At 49.8% G+C, this 23,235-nt stretch overlaps 2 protein-coding genes across 6 annotated transcripts in view; one reads left to right on the top strand and one right to left on the bottom strand.

Moving 5' to 3' along the window:
• SEC24C (SEC24 homolog C, COPII coat complex component) overlaps positions 1-986 on the bottom strand; it is a 28,628-nt gene extending 27,642 nt beyond the window's left edge. For both annotated transcript variants that reach the window (XM_003939798.4, XM_010350495.3), the window contains exon 1: positions 883-986. The gene's annotated coding sequence lies outside the window, so the exon portion shown is untranslated. The remainder of the gene's footprint in view (positions 1-882) is intronic.
• Positions 987-1,302: 316 nt separating this feature from the next.
• On the top strand, positions 1,303-21,668 carry SYNPO2L (synaptopodin 2 like). Of its 4 annotated transcripts, none has more exons than XM_010350498.3 (4): positions 1,303-1,831; positions 11,615-11,766; positions 12,212-12,726; positions 16,670-21,668. In XM_010350498.3, the coding sequence occupies exons 2-4, from the start codon at positions 11,717-11,719 to the stop codon at positions 18,832-18,834; spliced, it is 2,730 nt and encodes a 909-aa protein (XP_010348800.1). In that variant the 5' UTR covers positions 1,303-1,831; positions 11,615-11,716; the 3' UTR covers positions 18,835-21,668. The 4 variants fall into 4 exon arrangements, with proteins under 4 accessions (XP_010348800.1, XP_003939853.1, XP_074238511.1 ...); XM_003939804.4 differs by lacking the exon at positions 1,303-1,831 and adding an exon at positions 9,457-9,774; XM_074382410.1 differs by lacking the exon at positions 1,303-1,831 and adding an exon at positions 9,458-9,600.
• Positions 21,669-23,235: the final 1,567 nt, after the last annotated feature.

The raw sequence follows: 23,235 nt of genomic DNA, 5'->3' as shown, positions 1-23,235 counted from the left end.
CGGGGTTTCACCAGGTTGACCAGAATGGTCTCAATCTTTTGACCTCGTGATCCACCCGCCTCAGCCTCCCAAAGTGCTGGGATTACAGGCTTGAGCCACCGCGCCCGACGACATCTACTTTCAACAGCCGTATCATTCCAATTATTCTGTAGAAAGAAGGGGTTCAGGAAGCAGGAGCGCTCAGAGTTGCAGCAGAGGGAACAATGGGCCTTTCCCTTTGCTACAAAAGCCATCTTGACTATAGAAAATGAGCTGATCCAGATCTAAAACTCTTTAAACTCAAAGCTATCTCGGTAGCTGTTCTTGCAAATCCTTAACCTTACCACAGGTCACTGACACTAAGTTTGAAATATGTCCCCTCCCTTTATCTTTCCGAAGTCGGGGGGAGGGGTAAAGAAAGGAGCTTCTTTTCCTGAAAATAATCCTCTCAAACACATTCAAGAGCTTGGAGTCAGTCTAAAGTCTCGACTCCATTCTGGGTGGACAGTCCAGGGTGACAACCCAAGGGGGCGGGGCAAGCTTCCTAGAACTCTGAAAGTAGTCAAGCCGCGGAGCCTGGGAGCGCCAAGGATCAAGACCGAGAAGCCAAGTCGGCTTGTACGGCCACGTTAAGAGAGGGGGCTGGTCTGTTGAGCACAGAGACCAGCGCCTTGCACCTTTTAATAGGCTCGGAGCAGGAAGCGGGAGCCAGAATCTGGGCCGGAGACGAAGGGAGGGGTCTAGGACTGCTCCCGGATGGTAGATGCGTGAGGTGAGGGTCTCTTCCCAGACCCCGCCCCCAGGCTCCTCCCTGCTTTCTGAAACTGGACCCCAATCTGGCCAGTAATACCCCGGCCTCTCCTTTGCTTTCCTACCCACCAACCTCCCGATGCCACTCCTCACCCGGCTCCAGATCCAGGTTAGACTTCGTTCCTAACGTCAAGGCTCCCAGGCTCCACTTCCGGTTCCGAGGAGGCCGTCGCGTCACCCCCGGAAGTTCCTCCTCCACGCTTTAGGGGCGGGCCACTCAGTCTGCCACGTCTGCACTTCGGGCACCCGGATCTCGCGCATGCGCTGCTTTTCTCTTCCCATCATGGCCGCCGCTTGGGCGGCACCGCCGAGTCTTCTGTATTTCACCCTGACGTTTTTTTTCAGATGTTCCGGTCACTTTATGACCTTACCAACAGAGATGAGATGAAAAAGAATTTGTCAAACTATCTTTAATAATGCCCCATTCACTCCGCCTTTGATGTACTAGTGACCTCTGATCTGGAGTCTTCTAGGCACTTCCTGCTGACCCCTGACCCGGTTGATTTCCGTCCGCTAGGTGGATCTCACCCATTGCCTTTGCTGGTCATGAGATTTGCGGAAGGTGTTGTGGTGGTAAAGGGTACCAACTGATTCAGTCTGCGTGTAGGGATCTGAGGTCTGGCTGTACAGTTTCCTAGCTTGGGCATCCGTTTCTTTCATCTGTAAAATGGAAATAATTCCTGCATAAGAACTTGTTGAGGAAAAATTAGCTGGGCATGGTGGCGCGTGCCTGTAATCCCAGTTACTCAGGAGGCTGAGGCAGGAGAATTGCCTGAACCCAGGAGGCGGAGGTTGCGGTGAGCCGAGATCGCGCCATTGCACTCCAGCCTGGGTAACGAGAGCGAAACTCCGTCTCAAAAAAAAAAGAACTTGTTGAGGGTATGAAATTAGGTGACATAGGCCGCCTGGCATCTTAGTAAGCACTCAGTCAAGGTCAGTTGTTACTATTTAACCATATTTATACAGCACCTTCATTTAGAGCCAGAGCTCTCTCAGAGCCAAAAGATCTCTGCTCTCCGTTGGAAGAGTTACAGTTCCTGAGGTAATTATTACCGTGTTTAATGACTAATTATAGCTAACAATAGTAGGATTTCTTTGTCATAAACATGATCTCATTTGAACTTTTCAGTACTTTTTTTTTTTTTTTTTTAAGAGATGGTGTCTTGCTCTCTTGCCCAAGTTGGAGTGCAGTGGCACTCTCTCAGCTCACTGCAACCTCCACTTCCCAGCCTAAAGTGATTCTCCTACCTCAGCCTCCTGAGTAGCTGGGATTACAGGCACATGCCATCACACGCAGCTAATTTTGTATTTTTAGTAGAGAGGGGGTTTCACCGTGTTGGTCTGGCTGGTTTGTACTCCTGACCTGGTGATCCGACCTCCTCGGCCTCACAAAGTGTTCGGATTACAGACGTGAGCCACCGCGCCCGGCCCTGTTAATTCATGTAATAATTTTTCGAGCACTGCTGTTGAAACTGCCTTTGCAAAATTATAACTGAGGAAATTATGACAGTGGAAGAAATCAGCCCTACCCGACTCCATCTTGCTTCTAACCTTTAAGTGCTCCTTGTTCAGGAACTAACTTTCGGAAGAAATTCAGTTCATGGTTTGACTCTGAAACAAAACTGATTGATAATAGCTCCTTCTTGAAAAGACCCCCTTCTTGCCCTGGGGACCAGTCTCCCTTTAAAGGACTAACAAATTAGCTACAAGATTAGAAATTACAGTTTAGGGGTCATCAGCCTCTAGCTCTGAGTCTCAACCTCCCCAAATTGCTCCTAGGAACAACATCACTGTTGTAAAACCTAAGATAGGTGCTTGAGATATTTTGCAGACCCTGCACTCTTTGGATCAGCTGGATCAGTTGGATCCGGCTCAACCATCCCACCCAAAAACAGAAATCAGCAAGAAAACCTCACTTACACCCCCTATGATTTCATCTTCAACTTGACCAGTCAGCATTCCCTACTTCCCAAGCTCCTACCTGCCAAATTATCTTTAAGAATTCTGAAGGCCGGGCGCGGTGGCTCAAGCCTGTAATCCCAGCACTTTGGGAGGCCGAGGCGGGTGGATCACGAGGTCGAGAGATCAAGACCATCCTGGTCAACATGGTGAAACCCCGTCTCTACTAAAAATATAAAAAAGTAGCTGGGCATGGTGGCACATGCCTGTAATCCGAGCTACTCAGGAGGCTGAGGCAGGAGAATTGCCTGAACCCAGGAGACGGAGGTTGCGGTGAGCTGAGATTGTGCCATTGCACTCCAGCCTGGGTAACAAGAGTGAAACTCCGTCTCAAAAAAAAAAAAAAAAAAAAAAAAAAAGAATTCTGATCCTTCGGCCGGGCGCGGTGGCTCAAGCCTGTAATCCTAGCACTTTGGGAGGCAGAGTGGGTGGATCACGAGGTCAAGAGATCAAGACCATCCTGGTCAACATGGTGAAACCCCGTCTCTACTAAAAATACAAAAAAATTAGCTGGGCATCGTGGCGCGTGCCTGTAATCCCAGCTACTCAGGAGGGTGAGTCAGGAGAACTGCCTGAACCCAGGACGCGGAGGTTGCAGTGAGCCGAGATCGCTCCACTGCACTCCAGCCTGGGTAACAAGAGCGAAACTCCGTCCCAAAAAAAAAAAATTCTGATCCTTGAATGCTCAGGGAGACTAATTTGAGTAATAAAATTCTGGTCTCCCACACAGCCAGCTCTATGTGAATTACTCCATTGCACTTCTCCTGTCTTGATAAAGTGGCTCTGTCTAGGCAGAAGGCAAGGTGAACCCATTGGGCGTTTGCACTGTGTGCCAAGCCATGTTCTTGATTCTGGAAATATAGTAGTAAACAAAAGTGTTCTCATATTATTGACAGTAAAAATCAGTTATTCTGTGGCACAGTGTGGTTTATTTGTTGAAAAATTCGCACTTTAGGCTGTGCTGGAAACTATATATTAGACATTGAGAATGCTTTACTAAACAGGCAGATCGTCCCTATCCTCTGTTGTTTTTGTTTGTTTGTTTGTTTTGAAATAGAGTCTCACTGTCACCCAGACTGGAGTGCAACGGCATGGTCTCGGCTCACTGCAACCTCTGCCTCCCGAGTTCAAGTGATTCTCTTGCCTCAGCCTCCTGAGTAGCTGAGACTACAGGCACATGCCATCATACCTAGCTAATTTTTGTATTTTTAGTAAAGACAGGGTTTCACTATGTTGGCCAGGCTGGTCTCGAACTCCTGACTTCGTGATCCGCCTGCCACGGCCTTTCAAAGTGCTGGGATTACAGGCATGAGCCACTATACCCAGCCTTGTTTTTTTCTTTTTGAGATGGAGTCTGGCTCTGTCACCAGGCTGGAGTGCAGTGGCATGATCTTCCTCACTGCAACTTCCGCCTCCTGGGTTCAAGTGATTTTTGTGCATCAGCCTCTCGAGTAGCTGGGATTAGTCACGCATCACCAAACCTAGCTGATTTTTGTATTTTTAGTAGAGACAGGGTTTCACCATGTTGGCCAGGGTGGTCTCTGCCTCACCTCGTGATCCACCCACCTCAGCCTCCCAAAGTGCTGGGATTACAGGTGTGAGCCACCATGCCTGGCCTGTTTTGTTTTTGAGACGGTTTTGCTCTGTTGCTCAGGCTGGGCTCAAGTAGTCCTCCTGCCTCAGCCTGCTGAGTAGCTGGGGCTACAGGTGCCACCATGTCTGGCTAATTTCTTGTAGAGATGAGTTCTCCCTACATTGTCCAGGGTGGTCTCAAATTCCTCCCACCTAAGCCTCCCAAATTGCTGGTATTACAGGTGTGAAGCCACCATACCTGACCTTTCCTCAATTTATAGTCGAGATCAGTGGTTCTCAAAATTTGTAGTCGAGATCAGTGGTTGTCTGTATCATCACCTGGACATTTGCTAGAAATTCACATTTCAGACTCACTTTAGTTAGATTGAGTCAGAAATTCTGGAGGTGGGGCCCAGCAAGCTATGGTTTAAGGCCTTCCAGGTGATTCCATTGCCGATTGAAAAACACCAGTCTGGATGAAAAATTTGCCCAATTCAGCTAACGTATGTTGAGCGTATGACCTAAACTGGGTCCTCTGCTAAACATTTTCACATGGTTTATCCCACTTGACTCATATCAATATAGGAAAGTAAATATCCTCTGTCTTGCTTAAGGTTGCAACCCTAGGACAGGGCACAGTGGCCCACGCCTGTAATCCTAGCACTTTGGGAGACTGAGGCCAGTGGATCACCTGAGGTCAAGAGTTTGAGACCAGCCTGGCCAACATGGAGAAACCCAGCCTCTACTAAAAATAAAAAATTTAGCCAGGCATGGTGGCACACACCTGTAATCCCAGCTACTCCAGAGGCTGAGGCACGAGAATCGCTTGAACCTGGGAGGTGGAGGTTGTAGTGAGCTGAGATTGTGCCACTGCACTACTGCACTCCAGCCTGGGCAACAGAGCAGATTCTATTAAAAAAAAAAAAAAGAAACAGTGGAGCCCAGTGGCTCATGCCTGTAATCCTAGCACTTTGGGAGGCCAGGGTAGGTGGTTCTGAGGTCAGGAGTTTGAGACCAGCCTGGGCCAACATGGTGAAACCCTGTCTTAACTAAAAACAGAAAAATTAGCCAGGCGTGGTGGCATGCACCTGTAAGTCCCAGCTACTAAAGAGGCTGAGGCAGGAGAATCGCCTGAACCTGAGAGGCAGAGGTTGCAGTGAGCCAAGACTATACCATTGCACTCCAGCCTGGGTGACAGAGTGAGACTCCATCTCAAAAAAAAAAAAAAGATTGCATCCCTGCTAAGTGGTAGATCATATATTCAGTTTCTTTCCCCTCCCCCCACCTTTTTTTTTTGAGACAGGGTCTCTGTCCACCCAGGCTGGAGTGCCATGGCCCAATCATGGCTCACTGCAACCTCCACCTTCCAGGCTCAAGTGATTCTCCCCACTCAGCCTCCCTAGTAGCCGGGACTATAGGCATGTACCACCACACTTAGCTAGCTAAGTTTTGTATGTTTTGCAGAGACAGGGGTTCACCATGTTACCTAAGCTGGTCTGAAACTCCTGGGCTCAAGCAATCTGCCCACCCTGGCCTTCCAAAGCACTGGGCAGGCACAGTTGCTCATACCTGTAATCCCAACACTTTGGGAGGTCGAGGCAGGTGAATCACAAGATCAGGAGTTTGAAACCAGCCTGGCTAATATGGTGAAACCCTGTCTCTACTAAAGATACAAAAAAATTAGCCGGGCATGGTAGCGCATACCTGAAATTCCAGCTACTTGGGAGGCTGAGGCAGGAAAATTGCTTGAACCCAGGAGGCAGAGGTTGCAGTGAGTGGAGATTGCGCCACTGCATTCCAGCCTGGGGGGCAGAGCGAGACTCTGTCTAAAAAATAAAAATAAAAAATAAAAAAATGCTGGGATTATAGGCATAAGCCAGCATGCCCGGACCATAGTTCTTGGTTTTTTCTTTTTTTGACGGAGTCTCACTCTTTTGCCCAGGCTGGAGTCCAGTGGCACAATCTCACTGCAGCCTCTGCCTCCTGGGTTCAAGTGATTCTCCTGCCTCAGCCACCCTAGTAGTTAGGATTACAGGTGTGCACTACCACACCGGGCTAATTTTGTATTTTTAGTAGAGACATGGTCTCACCATGTTGGCTAGGCTGTTCTCGAACTCCTGGTCTCAAGTGATGGCTCCGCCTCAGCCTCTCAAAATGCTGGGGTAACAGGCATGAGCCACCATGCCCAGCCTGGGACCATAGTTTCTTGAGAATACAGACTAATGTGTTGCAATTTATTGGTTTCTACTCAGTGCGCTCAACTTTGGTTACATATTAGAATCATCTGTGGTACTTTTTACTTTTGTTTTTGAGACAGAGTTTCGCTCTTGTTGCCCAGGCTGGAGTGCAATGGTGTGATCTCAGCTCACTGCAACCTCCAACTCCTGGATTCAAGTGATTCTCCTGCCTCAGCCTCCCAAGTAGCTGGGATTACAGGCATGTGCCACCCCGCCTGACTAATTTTTGTATTTTGAGTAGAGATGGAGTTTCACCATATTTGTCAAGCTGGTCTCAAACTCCTGACCTCAGGTGATCCACCTGCCTTGGGCTCCCAAAGTTTTGAGATTACAGGTGTGAGCCAGTGCACTCAGCCTTGTGATGCTTTTTAAAATGCCACTACCAGGTACCAGATCAATAAAATCAGTCCCTAAGGCTGAGGACTGGGTGTGTGTGTGTGCATGTAAAATTTGTCATATAATCATCGAATCCTATATGTTGTCTTATTTTAGGGACTTGGTAGCTGTAAAAGTTTTTAGGGACTTAGTAGCTGTAAAAGTTTTTAGGTGATTTTAATATGCACTGAGGGTTAATTGAAAGCCAATAGTGTACCACAATGGCTGACATGTAGCTAACAATAAATGTTTGGATAGTGAATCAATAGATATTTAGATCCTCTTTTTACTGATGAGGCCAAGTGACTGCCCTGCCTGAGGTCACACAGCTATTAAGTGATGGAAAAAGAACCTAAGTTCAGGCCTGGTGCAGTGGCTCACACCTGTAATTCCAGCAGTTTGGGAGGCCAAGGTGGGTCCATCACTTGAGGCCAGGAGTTCGACACCAGTCTGGCCAACATAGTGAAACCCTGTCTCTAAAAACTAAAAATACAAAATTAGCCGGGCATGGTGGCAGGCACCTATAGTCTCAGCTACTTGGGAGGTTGAGATAGGACAATTGCTTGAACCCAGGAGGTGGAAGTTGCAGTGGTCTTGCATCATTGCACTCCAGCCTGGGCAACAAGAGTGAAACTCTGTCTAAAAAAAAAAAAAAAAAGGCCGGGCACGGTGGCTCAAGCCTGTAATCCCAGCACTTTGGGAGGCCGAGGCGGGTGGATCACGAGGTCAAGAGATCGAGACCATCCTGGTCAACATGGTGAAACCCCGTCTCTACTAAAGATACAAAAAAATTAGCTGGGCATGGTGGCATGTGCCTGTAATCCCAGCTACTCGGGAGGCTGAGGCAGGAGAATTGCCTGAACCCAGGAGGCAGAGGTTGCGGTGAGCCGAGATCGCGCCATTGCACTCCAGCCTGGGTAACAAGAGCGAAACTCCGTCTCAAAAAAAAAAAAGAACCCAAGTTCAGTTCTGACCCAAAATCCCAAGTATTTTCTTCTTTCTTTTTGGAGATCGGGTCTCCCTCTGTTGTCTGCAAGTGTTTTCTCCCCTCTGTCTTTCTCTCTCTCTTTCTTCCTTCTTTCTTTTCTTTTCCTTCTCTTCCTTCCTTCCTTTATTTTCTTTCTTTCTTTTTCTTCCTTTCTTTCTTTCTTTTTGAGACAGGGTCTCACTTTGTCACCCAGGTTAGAGTTCAGTGGCAGGATCACGACTCACTGTAGCTTCGATCTGCAGGGCCCAAGTGAGCCTCCCACCTCAGTCTCCCAAGTAGCTGAAACTACAGGAGCATGTCACTGGGCAGGCCTGGCTAAATTTTTTTATATTTTTTGTAGCAATGGGGTCTCACCATGTTATCCAGGTCTTGAACTCCTGGGGTCGAGCGATTCACCTGCCTCAGCCTCCCAGAGTGCTGGGATTACAGGCGTGAGCTACTGCAGCCAGCCCAAGTGTTTCTAGGACATAGAGGCACATACCAAGGCAAGCAGTATTTAGCATACGCTAGGTGGGCAGCTATTTCATGAAACTCTGTAGCCTTTGATAATCACAGTTACAGCACCATAGTGTTATGCCTTGTAACAGAGACATTCTTGTAATGGAAACCTAGAGACAAGTAAAGGTTTTATTAACATGGGTTGGTATGTTTATGCACACCTATCCATGTCTACCATTTCATGACCACATATGAATTGCAATAGGTAATTTTTTATAGTTTGTTTTTTTTTTTTTTTTTTTTTTTTTTGAGACGGAGTTTCGCTCTTGTTACCCAGGCTGGAGTGCAATAGCGCGATCTCGGCTCACCGCAACCTCCGCCTCCTGGGCTCAGGCAATTCTCCTGCCTCAGCCTCCTAAGTAGCTGGGATTACAGGCATGCGCCACCACGCCCAGCTAGTTTTTTTGTATTTTTAGTAGAGACAGGGTTTCACCATGTTGACTAGGATGGTCTTGATCTTTCGACCTCATGATCCACCCGCCTCGGCCTCCCAAAGTGCTGGGATTACAGGCTTGAACCACCGCGCCCGGCCTAATTTTTTATAGTTTTAAAAAAATTTTTTTAATGAAAAAAAAGAGAGACAGGGGTCTTACCATGTTGCCTGGGTTGGTCTCAAACTCCTGGACCCAAGCAATCCACCCACTTTGGCCTCCCAAAGTGCTAGGATTACAGCCGTGAGCCACCATACCTGGCCCTCCATTTTAATTAACAGATACATCCATATAGCGAGAGTGTACTCTCTCCTGGGATCTTGGAGCAAGTCCAACCATTCTTTGCAAGCTATGGAATTGAAACCCCTGCTGCTGCCACTTTGAAAGGTCTTTGCAGGAAAGCAGTTGAGATTAGTCTATGGTCCTATTAGAGAAGGTTCAGTTCCTGAAAGTTATATGTTAGGTATAGAGCCCAGAGAGTTTGTATTCGGAGCCCTGAATAAAAGGCCCATACAGGAGAATGGGTAACATGGAGGGCAGAAGTTTGTGCTATAATTAGCTCTAGGAGTAACACAGATGGGGGAGGGAGGGGAGTATAAGCGGCATCTATTTTGAGCACATCTCCGATTGACGGGACACGTGTGCTGGACTGTAATGATCCCAGGGCCAAATTGCCTCCGTGTGGTGTGTGTTGTTGGGGGGAGACCTGGGGCAGCAGGAGCAGAACAGCCGGACAGGAAGGCCGGACGGGGTACGAGCACCTCAACATCTCGCCCTGGGACACTGTTCAAACTCCGGGGGCCATAGGCCAAGCTGAGTGATGGGTGCTGAGGAGGAGGTGCTGGTCACACTATCAGGGGGAGCCCCCTGGGGCTTCCGACTTCAGGGGGGGGCCGAGCAGAGGAAACCCTTACAGGTGTCCAAGGTAAGGGAGAGCCCCTGAAATGTGGCTTCAGGGAAAGGGAACCCAAGGGATCCTGGGAAGAGACTTGTGGTGGAATATGGTGGGGGTTGGGGGAGTGGGAGGCTGTGAAGATGGGGTGGGTAGTGGGCAGGGAAGTATGCTCAAGTCTCATAGTGGGAGTAGTGTCTGACTACAGGCTTCTTGCGGAGGTCTATTAGAAAAGAGAAGTTGTGGTTTCCAGGGAGCACAAGAAAAAGAAAGGCTCTGTTTCTGCAGCACTGTGGTATCAGAGGCCCAGCTCTGGTCATCCAGTGTTTGTTCTCCTGGGTATGTGCCTCTACTCCAAACTCCAGAAATATGGGGAAGATTCTAATTTGTCTCTGACTGAACTGATATGTGATGAACTGAGACTGTCTTACTCAGCCTAGCCCAGCTCAGCCCTACCCTGCCTCACCCTGCCCTGCCCATGCCTTCAGTGTGCCCCTTTTCCTAGGTCAGATCCTTTCTCTCACTGGGCAAGACATTTTTAGGTGCTAGGAGGGTTATGGCAAGATCTGGCCTCACAGATGAAGTCATTACCCTTTTGGTTTCACCCTACAGGCTTAGTTTTCCAAACTGTAAAATGTGAGTAATAATAGTACTTGTACTTACTTCATGGAACCATTTTAAGGATTAAATGCAATAATACATGTAGCACAGTGCCCAGCACTTAGTAAGAATCCAATAAATGGTAGCCACTACTACTATTACTTTAGCGTATATACATTTGTGTGTACACATGGCACACATATACACAAATGATCACAATCTCCCAGAATCCCACTGGACTCCCTCCAGTCTGGAGTTCTGTTCTAAAATCTTCACTGTGTAATGGCACCTGGAGTTCCAAGGCCTAATAGAGAATTACTGGCCAATATAGATACTGCTCTTGGAGAAAAAGCTTGTGGAGATCTCTCCTCTCCTCTCCTCTCCTCTCCTCTCCTCTCCTCTCCTCTCCTCTCCTCTCCTCTCCTCTCCTCCCCTCCCCTCCCCTCCCCTCCCCTCCCCTCCCCTCCCCTCCCCTCCCCTCCCCTCCCCTCCCCTCCCCTCCCCTCCCCTCCCCTCCCCTCCCCTCCCCTCCCCTCCCCTCCCCTCCCCTCTTCCCTTTCCCTCCCCCTTTCCCTTTCCCTTCCCCTTTCCCTCCCCTTTTCCCCTTCTCTTTTCCCCTTCCCCTTTCCCTTTCCCCTTCCTTTCCCTTTCCCTTCCCTTTCCTTTTTCCTTTCCTTTCCTTTCCTATCCTATCTGTGTGAGAGTCTTACTCTGTCACCCAGGCTGGAGTGCAGTAGTACGATCTTGGCTTGCTGCAACCTCCATTTCCCAGTTCAAGCGATTCTCCTGCCTCAGCCTCCCAAGTACCTGGGATTACAGGTGCATGCCATAATGCCTGGCTGATTTTTGTACTTTTAGTAAAGACAGTGTTTCATCATGTTGGCCAGGATGGTCTCAAATTCCTGACCTCAAGTGATCCATCTGCCTAGGCCTCCCAAAGTGCTGGGATTATAGGTGTGACCCATTGTGCCCGACATACTAAAAAACCACCATTTTTAGTACCAACCCCATGCAGTTCTTCCCAAGCCTCTTTCATTCAGTGGTTACCCTATCTCCCACCATAAGATGTATTTCTTCCTCCAATCTGTGCTGTCTTCCCTCTAGATAGGCCACTTCAACTGCAGCCACTTCCACACATCTCCCCACCCTTCTTACCCTGCAAAGTAAAATCCCCTGCTATGGGTCCTTCCTGCCTTTTCCTTTCATTCTATTCCCTTTGGATCACTCTCTTACCTACAATCAACATCCTTCAACATATCTTTTAACATCTCAGATTCGAAGACGGAGCCAGGCTGGCAGAGCAGGACTCCGAGAGAGGGACCAGCTCTTGGCAATCAATGGGATCTCTTGCACCAACCTCTCCCATGCCAGTGCCATGAGCCTCATCGACGCCTCAGGAAATCAGCTTGTCCTCACTGTGCAACGGTATGGACTTCCCTCCCCTTCTCATTCCCTAATGACGGACTCCCATTGCCTGTCTCAGCTCTATGTCTCACTGGCCTGGCTTTAGAAACTAACAGGTATTTTTTTCTGCTCATACATTTCTGCTGGAGTGTAGATGGTTTGTGTCTATCTCCCAGAGGGCTTGAATATATCTGCAATTAAGGGGGGGTGTCAGTGGGTATTTGACTGATGGACCTACTTCAATCTCTGGCCTGTTTCCTCATTACATCTTCTTCTAAGTCTGTTTCCACTCATGGCCCTTCAAGCATATTTGCCTCCTAGTTTGTCTTCATATCTTCACCTTTCCTGGCCCACCCATTCCAACTGTATGACAGCCTTCTCTCTCCCTTACCTCTTCCTTCCATCCCTTCCAGATTTTTTTGCTGTCAGTACCCATCTCTCAAGCTCTGTCATCTTTCCTATACAGGGTAGCAGACGAGGGGCCTGTGCAATCTCCATCTCCCCATGAGCTTCAGGTGCTGTCACCCTTATCTCCACTGAGTCCTGAGCCCCCTGGTGCTCCAGTTCCTCAGCCTCTGCAGCCTGGGAGCCTTCGTTCACCTCCTGATAGTGAGGCTTACTATGGAGAGACTGACAGTGATGCTGATGGCCCTGCCACCCAGGAGAAGCCCCGCCGACCTCGCCGCCGAGGCCCCACAAGGCCTACCCCTCCGGGTGCCCCACCTGATGAGGTCTACCTGTCTGACAGCCCTGCAGAGCCGGCACCTACTATCCCTGGCCCTCCTAGCCAGGGTGACAGCCGTGTGAGCTCCCCATCTTGGGAGGATAGGGCAGCCCTTCAGCCACCTCCAGCTGAGGCTCTGCTGTTACCCCATGGCCCCCTCCGGCCTGGTCCTCATCTCATCCCTATGGTGGGGCCTGTTCCCCACCCAGTGGCAGAAGATCTTACTACCACCTACACCCAGAAGGCCAAGCAAGCCAGTAAGTGCCTGAACCCCCTTTCCCCAGCCAGGATCCTTCAATCTGAGCCTTAAATCCACTCTTCTATAGCCATACATTCTCCCTACCTTATGCCCCTTGGATACAGTCTTGGGGACAAGAGGAGAAGAGTAATGAGTAGAAGGGGAGCATAACTATTCTCGTGGCCCCCATTATTTTTGCTGTTTGAACCAATGTGGCAAAGGGTAAGGTGATTCAGTTCAACGCAGGAACAGGATAAGTAGGGAAGTTGGAAAGGGACATGAATAGATGAAGGGTTTGGTGGTGGTGATAATTGTTATTGTGTAAATGACGGGGTAAAGGCAGAGTACAGACACAGGACAGGGGAGTATTTAAAAGCAGGTTGAAGGCTGGGTGAGGTGAGGTGGCTCACACCTGTAATCCCAGCACTTTGGGAGGCTGAGATGGGAGGATCGCTTGAACTCAGGAGTTTGAGATCAGCCAGGACAACATGGTGAGACCTTGTCTCCACTAAAAATTTAAAAATTAGACAAGCATGGTGGCACATGCCTATGGTCCCAGCTACTTGGGAGGCTGAGGCAGGAGGATCACTTGAGCCTGGGAGGTTGAGGCTACAGAAAGCCATGTTTGCACCACTGCACTCCAGTGTGAGCAACAGAGCAAGACCCTGTCTCAAAAATAAATAAATAAAAATAAACAAATAAAAGTGGGTCAAAGCTACAGGGGTTCTTTACAGTGTTAACTGAAGACACCTTTGACATTTGCAAGTTCAGTTAGGATTCCTGGGGACCGAGAGGCTATGGGATGATCATGAGATCCTGAGGAAGTAGCAGAGGGAGGGAGCTTTAGCTTTGGCACCTTATCTCAGGCAAGAATGTTGGCCTGGACAGAAAAAGCCCATTCCACTTATCTCAGGCTCTTTGCTATTTTTGATGTGAACTACAGAACAAGGTCTAAGGACAAACTTTCTCCCTGCTCTATGCCTCCTGTGCCTTTCCCACAGAGACCGTTCTTGTCACCTCTGAAATCTCAGGATTCCCTATCTAGTTGTATTTCTTTCCTCTCCTCTACCATTTTGATTCCTGATCCATAGAGTTTTGTGTCTCTCAGTTTGGAATGGAGGCTTAGGACATGAGAGTTGAGAGTCTGACATCCCTGATTGTCCAATATCCCAGGAATTCCAGACGCATGCCTAGGATCCCATGCTTTCCTCAGTTCTCTACTTACCTCCCCCTCCCTTCCTATCATGCTGGGTGAGACTGTAGTTACTGGCTCAGAGATATTTTTAGTCAAGCAGACCTCATTGTCTACTGGGGGAGGGTTGGGGGAAGGGGAGGCAGGTGCCCATGTCCATCACACCAGCACTTGTGGGGCAGCCCAGAGAAGGGAGAGGGCCAGTCTCCAAAAATAGCACAGTGAGCTCATTCAGCTGCCAGCTCTGGGGACAAGACAAAGGGGCTTTAAAAGGCATGGGGGGCGGCTCAAGCTGGTTCTGCTCCAGCCAACACTGCCTTTCTCAGCATGGAGACCTTTGAGCCCATCAGCCAAGAGCCCCTCAGCCAAGCCAGCTACGACAAAGCCCCAGACCCAGTTCCTGAGCTCCAAGACTCATTCTATGCAGGTACTACCCTTTCATATCTATGAGAGTCTGTGATCTAGAATGGAGGGGAAGATGTCAACAGTTTAGAAAGGGCAGTCTTTGGGAAAGGTCTTACTATCCTGTTCCTTCCTTTTTGCTGTCCTCTTCCTCCTTTTCTCAGGAGAGTTTCACTGCCCCTTTCTCAGTGATCCTATGGCCACAGGTCAAAGGGGTTTGTGACCACAGAGCTGTAGAAAACTTATGGCAACAGAGCGTGTGTGAGTACATTATGAATATATGAGGGCATGTATGTGTGAGTCCATGGGAGAAGATAAGTGTGAACAAGAAAGTGTCCATATATATCAAGAAAGTATAGTGTCAAGAAGGCTTTAATAGTAACAGTTATAGTGGGCCTTGACATTGTGTTAAGTGCTAAACTTACTATATTATCTCAGTTAATCCTCATAGCAATCCTGTGAGGTAGCCATTGTCTGCCCTCATTTACAGAGGAGGAAACTGAACTTTAATGAGGTGAGGTAACTCTCCCAAAAACCAAAAACCTGAACTGAACTCTGACTCCAGGGCCCGTTGTCTCATCCACAGCAGTACTTTGTGGTATAAATGCTGTGATGAGAGGAATGACAAAAATGAAAAAATTCCATCTACTTTCCACTCAAGGTACCAAGCTAATTACAAAGAAGCATGGTACCTTAAATGGAACGTAGATGGAATTTCAATAATTTTTCAGGAGGAACTGGGGACCATGGACCAGAGAGTATCCATGTGCAAGGCGGGGTCCTAGCAGCAGGGTTACCTCTCCCATTTCTTGGCCCCACCTACCCAGGCCCCACATGGCATGGAAAGCCCTGCCCTGGTTCCCTTTAGCACAAAGTCCTTGTGTGCCTGGCTGGCAGTGGCTGCCTGAGCTCTACCTAGAGGCAGCTCTGACACCCAAAGAAGCCTACCCTACTATGTTCCCCAGCTTAGGGGAAATAATATATTTAGCTAGCTGGTGACCTTAAGGTATCCTAAAGATTTGGAGGGTTGCCTTGGAGAACAGCACTCTAACTTTTCCTGCATCTTGGATCAAGACTACTCCTGGTTGTGAGTAGCAGGGGTGTGAAGCCCAGAGGACTGCCCTGGGAGTTTGAAGGCTGAGATAAACTTTAAAATTCTGTCTTAGACTATTAGTAACAGGGTCTCTGCAGGGAGGGCTCTGGGAAGAAGGGCCACCTAGATCATGTAGGTATGTGAATGTATTTGAGTGATAGTGTTTTTATGTGGGGATATGTATGTTTACATATGCATAAGTAAACAGAAGTGTATGTAAGCTGGGGTATATGTGAATGAGAAAAGTATATAGGAGAAAGTACGCCTAGAGTTGGCTTTCACTAGATGGATATTCTTGTTGAAGTGCTGTGTGCTGGGAGTTTTTCTGTAAATGTCTATGATGTGGACTGCATGAGGGGGGGTGGAATTGTGAATGAAGATCCTCATTGCTAAGGGTTCTTTGTGTCCATATCATAGAGGTAAGGGATAGCAGAGAGGATGAGTCCTAAGCTTTGTGAGAAGCTTCCTAACGTGGTCCCTATGGTGGGTGAAAGTGTTCCTTCTCAAGGCCGGGCGCGGTGGCTCAAGCCTGTAATCCCAGCACTTTGGGAGGCCGAGGCGGGTGGATCACGAGGTCAAGAGATCGAGACCATCCTGGTCAACATGGTGAAACCCCGTCTCTACTAAAAATACTAAAAATTAGCTGGGCATGGTGGCGTGTGCCTGTAATCCCAGCTACTCAGGAGGCTGAGGCAGGAGAATTGCCTGAACCCAGGAGGCGGAGGTTGCGGTGAGCCGAGATCGCGCCATTGCACTCCAGCCTGGGCAACAAGAGCGAAACTCCGTCTCAAAAAAAAAAAAAAAAAAAAAGAAAGTGTTCCTTCTCATCTTTGCTCTCCCTGGGACCTGCTTATCTCCCTGTCTGCATGGAGAGTGACACATCCTTCCCCTCCTTCTCCCCCTCCCCCTCCCATTGCCAGTCAGGAATGGGAGGCAGGTGAGGAATGTGTGTGGGGTGGATAAGAGCGCATCTCTTGGAAGATAGGAACTGAATAGCAGCAAGATTATTCTGCTAATCTTACTAGAAGGATGGAAGGGCTGTGGTCAGAGCAGTGTCAGGGCAGCCAAGTGGACTCTGCCTTATCTTTAACTGTCCTTGGTTTCACCTTTCGCCCTCCACTCTGCCCTTATGTCAAATGACTTCGCCACAGAGGGTACTGTGGGTTTAGCCAGCGAAAGAGGGAGCTTTCTGGGGCTGGGGGTGAAAGCCTTGAGGAACAGGACTAGAAGAGGCTAGGAAGCCCCACTGACCATTTTACCTCTTGGCCTTCCCAGAACTGCAACGTGCAGAGAGCCTTCAAGAGAAGAGCATAAAGGAGGCCAAGAGCAAATGCAGGACAATTGCATCGCTGCTCACTGCAGCCCCCAACCCCCACTCCAAAGGGGTGCTTATGTTTAAGAAACGGCGGCAGAGAGCCAAGAAGTACACCCTGGTGAGCTTTGGAGCTGCTGCTGGGACAGGGGCTGGGGAGGAGGAGGACGGCATTCCCCCCACGAGTGAATCCGAGCTGGACGAAGAAGCCTTCTCCGACGCCCGCAGCCTCACCAATCAATCTGACTGGGACAGTCCCTATCTGGACATGGAGCTTGCCAGGGCAGGCTCAAGAGCAGCAGAGGGCCAGGGCTCTGGGCTGGGAGGGCAGCTGAGTGAGGTCTCTGGGCGAGGGGTGCAGCTCTTTGAACAGCAGCGCCAGCGTGCAGACTCCAGCACACAGGAACTGGCGAAGGCCGAACCAGGAGCCATGCTCAACGGGGAGGGCTTGCAGTCACCACCTCGGGCCCAGAGTGCTCCCCCGGAGGCGGCTGTGCTCCCACTCAGTCCCTTGCCGGCCCCTGTAGCCAGCCCCAGACCCTTCCAACCAGGTGGGGCCCCGACCCCAGCTCCAAGCATCTTTAACCGGTCAGCCAGGCCCTTTACCCCGGGTCTACAAGGCCAGCGGACAACTACCACCTCCGTTATTTTCCGGCCCCTAGCCCCCAAGAGAGCTAACGACAGCCTGAGCGGCCTCAGTCCCGCCCCACCCCCCTTCTTGTCTTCTCCGCAGGGACCCACCCCTCTGCCCAGCTTCACTTCAGAGGTTGCCAGCCATGTGCCAGCCTCTGGATCCCCCAGCATCCCACGCTCCTCCGGCCCTGTGACAGCCACCAGTTCCCTGTACATCCCAGCCCCCAGTCGGCCTGTTACCCCAGGCGGAGCCCCAGAGCCCCCCGCTCCTCCTAGTGCAGCTGCCATGACCTCCACCGCTTCTATCTTCCTATCTGCGCCTCTGAGACCCTTTGGGCATCCAGAGGCAGCCGCCCCAGGCCCAGCGGCCCCTGAGCCCCCCAGCGCTCGGGAGCAGCGCATCTCTGTGCCAGCTGCACGCACGGGTATCCTGCAGGAGGCCCGGCGCCGAGGGACGCGGAGGCAGATGTTCCGGCCTGGAAAGGAGGAGACGAAGAACTCGCCAAACCCCGAGCTGCTATCGCTGGTGCAGAACCTGGATGAAAAGCCCCGGGCCGGAGGTGCTGAATCTGGTCCTGAGGAGGACGCACTGAGCCTCGGGGCTGAAGCCTGCAACTTCATGCAGCCAGTAGGGACCAGGAGTTACAAGACCCTGCCTCACGTGACACCTAAGACCCCGCCTCCAATGGCTTCCAAGACCCCGCCCCCTATGACTCCTAAGACTCCACCCCCAGTGGCTCCTAAGCCCCAGTCTCGAGGGCTCCTTGATGGGCTCGTGAATGGGGCAGCCCCTTCGGCTGGAATCCCTGAGCCACCAAGGATGCAGGGCAGGGGTGGGGAGCTGTTTGCCAAGCGGCAGAGCCGTGCGGACAGGTATGTGGTGGAAGGTACAACTGGTCCTGGTCTTGGCCATCGGCCTAGAAGTCCTTCTCCTACCCCGTCTTTGCCCCCTTCTTGGAAATATTCACCCAATATCCGTGCCCCACCTCCTATTGCTTACAACCCACTGCTCTCTCCTTTTTTCCCCCAGGCGGCCCGAACTCTCCCTAAGGCCCAATCCCAGGGGCCTCGGGCAACACCCAAGCAGGGCATTAAGGCTTTAGATTTTATGCGGCATCAGCCCTATCAACTTAAAACTGCCATGTTCTGTTTTGATGAGGTTCCCCCGACTCCTGGACTCACTGCCTCAGGGCCGCCCAAAACTGCCCGAGTCCAGGAGATTCGCCGGTTTTCCACTCCGGCGCCCCAGCCCACTGCAGAGCCCCTTGCTCCCACTGTGCTTGCCCCGCGAGCAGCCACTACACTGGATGAGCCCATCTGGAGAACAGAGCTGGCCTCAACCCCTGTTCCTAGCCCAGCCCCTCCTCCAGAGTCTCCCAGGGGCCTTGGGGCTTCTCCCAGCTCCTGTGGTTTCCAGGTAGCCAGGCCCCGATTCTCAGCCACCAGAACAGGATTGCAGGCTCATGTGTGGAAGCCTGGGGCAGGGCACCAGTGAGCAGGCACAGGTCCCAGGACCAAGGAGAGGTGGAACATCCGGTTCCTAAAGTTGCTTCTCCTACCCTATCCCACTCCCTGTCTCGCATCTGGAAGCTAAATTGCCTCTTGCAAGATATAGTTTCCGAGTTCATGTCCCATCCTTCACCTTCCTCCTCACTCCCTACCTCCCTGCAGCTTTCCAACCATGGCTGCTTTGATACCTTTACCTCTCTTTGTCTCTGCATTTTCTTGCCTGGATCTCTGCCTTTATTTTCAGGTTTCTCCACCCATATTCCTCCACAGGTCTCTATTCCTTGACATTTGAGCTTTTCTCTGTGGGCCTCATTTTAATGTTTTTTTTTTTTTTTTTTTTTTTGAGACGGAGTTTCGCTCTCGTTACCCGGGCTGGAGTGCAATGGCACGATCTTGGCTCACCGAAACCTCCACCTCCTGGGCTCAGGCAATTCTCCTGCCTCAGCCTCCTAAGTAGCTGGGATTACAGGCACGCGCCACCACGCCCAGCTAATTTTTTGTATTTTTAGTAGAGACGGGGTTTCACCATGTTGACCAGGATGGTCTCGATCTCGACCTCGTGATCCACCCACCTCGGCCTCCCAAAGTGCTGGGATTACAGGCTTGAGCCACCGCGCCCGGCCGATTCATTTTAATGTTTGGTGAGAAGCACACAGCAGAAGTGACTACTGAGATCTCAGGCAAGAAGCTTACCACCAGGCAGACAGCAAAGGGAGTGAATTGACCCCTGTTTGCATTAAGCCACCTCCACCCACAACTCTGCTTTCCCAAGATTGCCTGGCATATATCTAGGCCTGTATGTCTGTGTATGTGTATGTGCAAGTGTGTGTTTGTGCACAGATGTGCTCTTTCATCTGAGGCATGAGTAAGAGGAGAGGTCAAAATAAAGACCCAATCTGAGTCTTATTGTACTAATAGAAGGGTCAGATATCCCCACATGAAGTTGAGTGGGAGAAAGAGATTCACTAGAGAATAACTCCTTAGAGACCAATGTCTGTAGCAAATGTACAGCATCTTGTGAAAGTTACGGAGCATGAAAAGACTGAAGGGCCAGGACAGTTTGCATGGGCTGAGTTATACCAGCTAGACCAGGAATAGAAGAAACTACTCTATTCCTGTTTCAGAAAGTTAGCAAGATGAGAGGCCAGTGCTGAGCAACCCAGTACCCAGGAAATGAAAAAATGAAAGAAAATTTCCTCTGAGAATGAACAGATCCTTGGCTTCATTGCCTCATGAGCTTGAGAGAAAGGAGAAGAGAGCCAGAGTGTGGAGAGTGAGGCAGAAACCAGAAGAATGGCAGAAATGAGTGTTAAATGATTGAGCCCACAGACAAAAGTATGGTAAGGGATAATGCCATATTGGCAGAAAGTAAAGTTGGGTAACTAGAAACCAACCTTGTGTGAGAGGAGGATAGGGAAAAAATTTGAGGGAGAATAACGTATTTGTTGGAGAGGAAGGGGATGATGGTGGAAGCGGGGGATGATGGTGGAAGGGAGGTGTGAGGGTGTGTGCTGAGTGTTGAAAGAACAGTTGGTGTCTGTGTGACCTTCCTTGAGTCTGTCCTTCAGTGTGTCTTCTGCAGCTTGCCATGACTACCAGGAAAAGAGCAGGGAAACACCCAGAGACAAAACCTCTTTTCAGTCCCACCCCATCCCTCAAAACCGCAGCTCTTGCTTCTTTGCAGCTTCAGGTCCTAATCTCTGATCTTAGAGGAATATGGACTCCCTTCTCACCAAGACCACCACCAGCCATGTTTGGTTTAATCTGGAAAGTGCTAATTTCCTTTGCTTGTTGGGTGTGAGTCATAATACTTTGGTTTGTGCACAAGAATAAATTTATGTTCCATACCTTCTGTTGCTGTTATCTTCTAGTTTTATACCTAAATCCTGATCTCTCCTTGATCTTTAACCCATTTCCCTGATCTGATTTCTAATCTGTCTCTATTCCTGCCCTCCCATTTTTCACCCTTTTGCCCTTCGTTTCCAGGTCTTTTGCTCTTTCCTACCAATACTGTCCTGTTCTGATTTAGCCACCTTCATCTCTCTTCTTGTTTCCCTTTCCCCACAGTCTTCATCCAAGTTATTCCCTTGCCTCATACTTTCTCTTTTTTTGAGATGGAATCTCGCTTTGTCACCAGGCTGGAGTGCAGTGGCGCAATCCCAACTCACTGCCACCTCCGCCTCCCAGGTACAAGTGATTCTCCTGCCTCAGTCTCCTGAGTAGCTGGGACTACAGATGTGTGCCACCATGCCCGGCTAATTTTTTAAATTTTTAGTAGAGACAGGATTTCACAATGTTGGCCAGGATGGTCTCCATCTCTTGACCTCGTGATCCACCCGCCTCAGCCTCCCAAAGTGCTGGGATTATCGGCGGGAGCCACCATGCCCAGCCCCTTGCCTCACACTTTCTAGGCAAGGCCTCTGTTGACAGAAGAAAGACCCTTTGAGCTCTTTGCCATCAACATTTCCTAGCTCCCCGGAGGAACCAACCATATTAAACAGTCTCTGGGACTTAAGTGAGGAGAAAGCAACAGCTGGCGGGGAAGATGGGATGGGAGAGGGAAGAAGGAAAGAAAGGTGAATTGAGACTACTAAAGAAGGGAAGGCATTGGAGGTAGGTGAGAATTAAAGGCTTGGGAGAAGGAAAGTGCCATTGCTCCCATTCTGCCAGCAGAGGGCATGTTTGTGCCAATAACCACACCCAGGCCACAGACCTCCCAAGTGAACTGTCTCAGAATTTCAAAGGTCTCAGAGACCATAGACTAAAAAACCTGTCTTCACCCAGTCAGTTATTTTAGATATTTCGAAGGAGATAAAACTTTCAGTTTATTTTTGTTTTAGAAGGTGAGGGGGGAGGTGGTGGGCACTGTGGCTCAGGCTTGTAATCCCAGAATTTTGGGAGGCCAAGGTGGGCGGATCACAAGGTCAAGAGATTGAGACCATCTCTAATAAAAATAGAAAAATTAGCTGGGCGTGGTGATGCATGCCTGTAGTTCCAGCTACTCAGGAGGCTGAGGCACAAGAATCACTTGAACCTGGGAGGCAGAGGTTGCAGTGAGCCAAGACTGTGCTCAGCACTTTGGGAGGTTGAGGTGGGCAGATCATGAGATCAGGAGTTTGAGACCAGCCTGACCAACATGGTGAAACCCCGTCTCTACTAAAAATACAAAAATTAGCCAGGTGTGGTGGTGCATGCCTGTAATCCCAGCTACTCAGGAGGCTGAGATGGGAGAATTGCCTTAACCTGGGAGACAGAGGTTTCAGTGAGCCAAGATCATGCCATTGCACTCCAGCCTGGGGGACAGAGTGAGACTCTGTATACAAAAAAGGAAAAATAATAATAATCTGCACAAGGGTTCCAATGAAATAGCATATTTGGGGCCAGGCGCAGTGGCTGATGCCTGTAATCCCAGCACTTTGGGAGGCCAAGGTAGGCGGATCACCTGAGGTCAAGGGTTTAAGACCAGCCTGACCAATATAGTGAAACCCTGTCTCTACTAAAAATACAAAAAATAATAATAATAATAAATTAGCCAGGCATGGTGGTGGGCGCCTATAGTCCCAGCTACTTGGGAGGCTGAGACAGGAGAGCTGCTTGAACCTGGGAGGCAGAGGTTGCAATGAGCCAAGATCATGCCACTGTGCTCCAGCCTGGGTGACAGAGCAAGACTCCATCTCAAAAAAAATAAAAATAAAGTCTGGGCGCAGTGGATCACACCTGTAATCCCAGCACTTTGGGAGGCCAAGGTAGGTGGATCATGAGGTCAGGAGTTCAAGACCAGCCTGGCCAATATGGTGAAACCCCATCTCTACTAAAAATACAGAAAAAAAAAAATTAGCCAGGTGTGATGGCGGGCACCTGTAATCCCAGCTGGGAGGCTGAGGCAGGGAATTGCTTGAACCTGGGAGGCAGAGGTTGCAGTGAGCTGAGATCGTGCCACTCCACTCTAGCCTGGGCGACAGAGCGAGACTTCAACTCAAAAAAAAAAAGAAAAAAAAAAAGAGAGAGAGAGAGAGCTCAGAAAGGGACAAAGGAAGCTACAAAAGCCATTTCCTAGTGTGTACCGGCAGTCCCAGCTACTCAGAGGCTGAGGTAGGCAGATCACTTGTGCCCAGAAGTTCGAGTCCAGCCTGGGCAACATAGTGAGACCCTCACCCCATCTCTTAAAGAATTTTTTTTTTTTTTTTGAGACAGAGTTTCGCTCTTGTTACCCAGGCTGGAGTGCAATGGCGTGATCTTGGCTCACCGCAACCTCCGCCTCCTGGGTTCAGGCAATTCTCCTGCCTCAGCCTCCTGAGTAGCTGGGATTACAGGCACGCGCCACCATGCCCAGCTAATTTTTGGTATTTTTAGCAGAGTCAGGGTTTCACCATGTTGATCGATGGTC

Source organism: Saimiri boliviensis, chromosome 12 (genome assembly GCF_048565385.1).
Source record: "Saimiri boliviensis isolate mSaiBol1 chromosome 12, mSaiBol1.pri, whole genome shotgun sequence".
Classification (NCBI taxonomy): Eukaryota; Metazoa; Chordata; class Mammalia; order Primates; family Cebidae; genus Saimiri; species Saimiri boliviensis.
This window is presented reverse-complemented; position numbering and strand designations above follow the sequence as displayed.

Coding starts and splice junctions, on each gene's coding strand:
- SYNPO2L (XM_003939804.4), top strand. CDS start 9,670: ATGGGTGCTGAGGAGGAGGTGCTGGTCACACTATCAGGGGGAGCCCCC. Junction 9,775..11,614: donor AACCCTTACAGGTGTCCAAG/GTAAGGGAGAGC, acceptor TTAACATCTCAG/ATTCGAAGACGGAGCCAGGC. Junction 11,767..12,211: donor CTTGTCCTCACTGTGCAACG/GTATGGACTTCC, acceptor TTTCCTATACAG/GGTAGCAGACGAGGGGCCTG.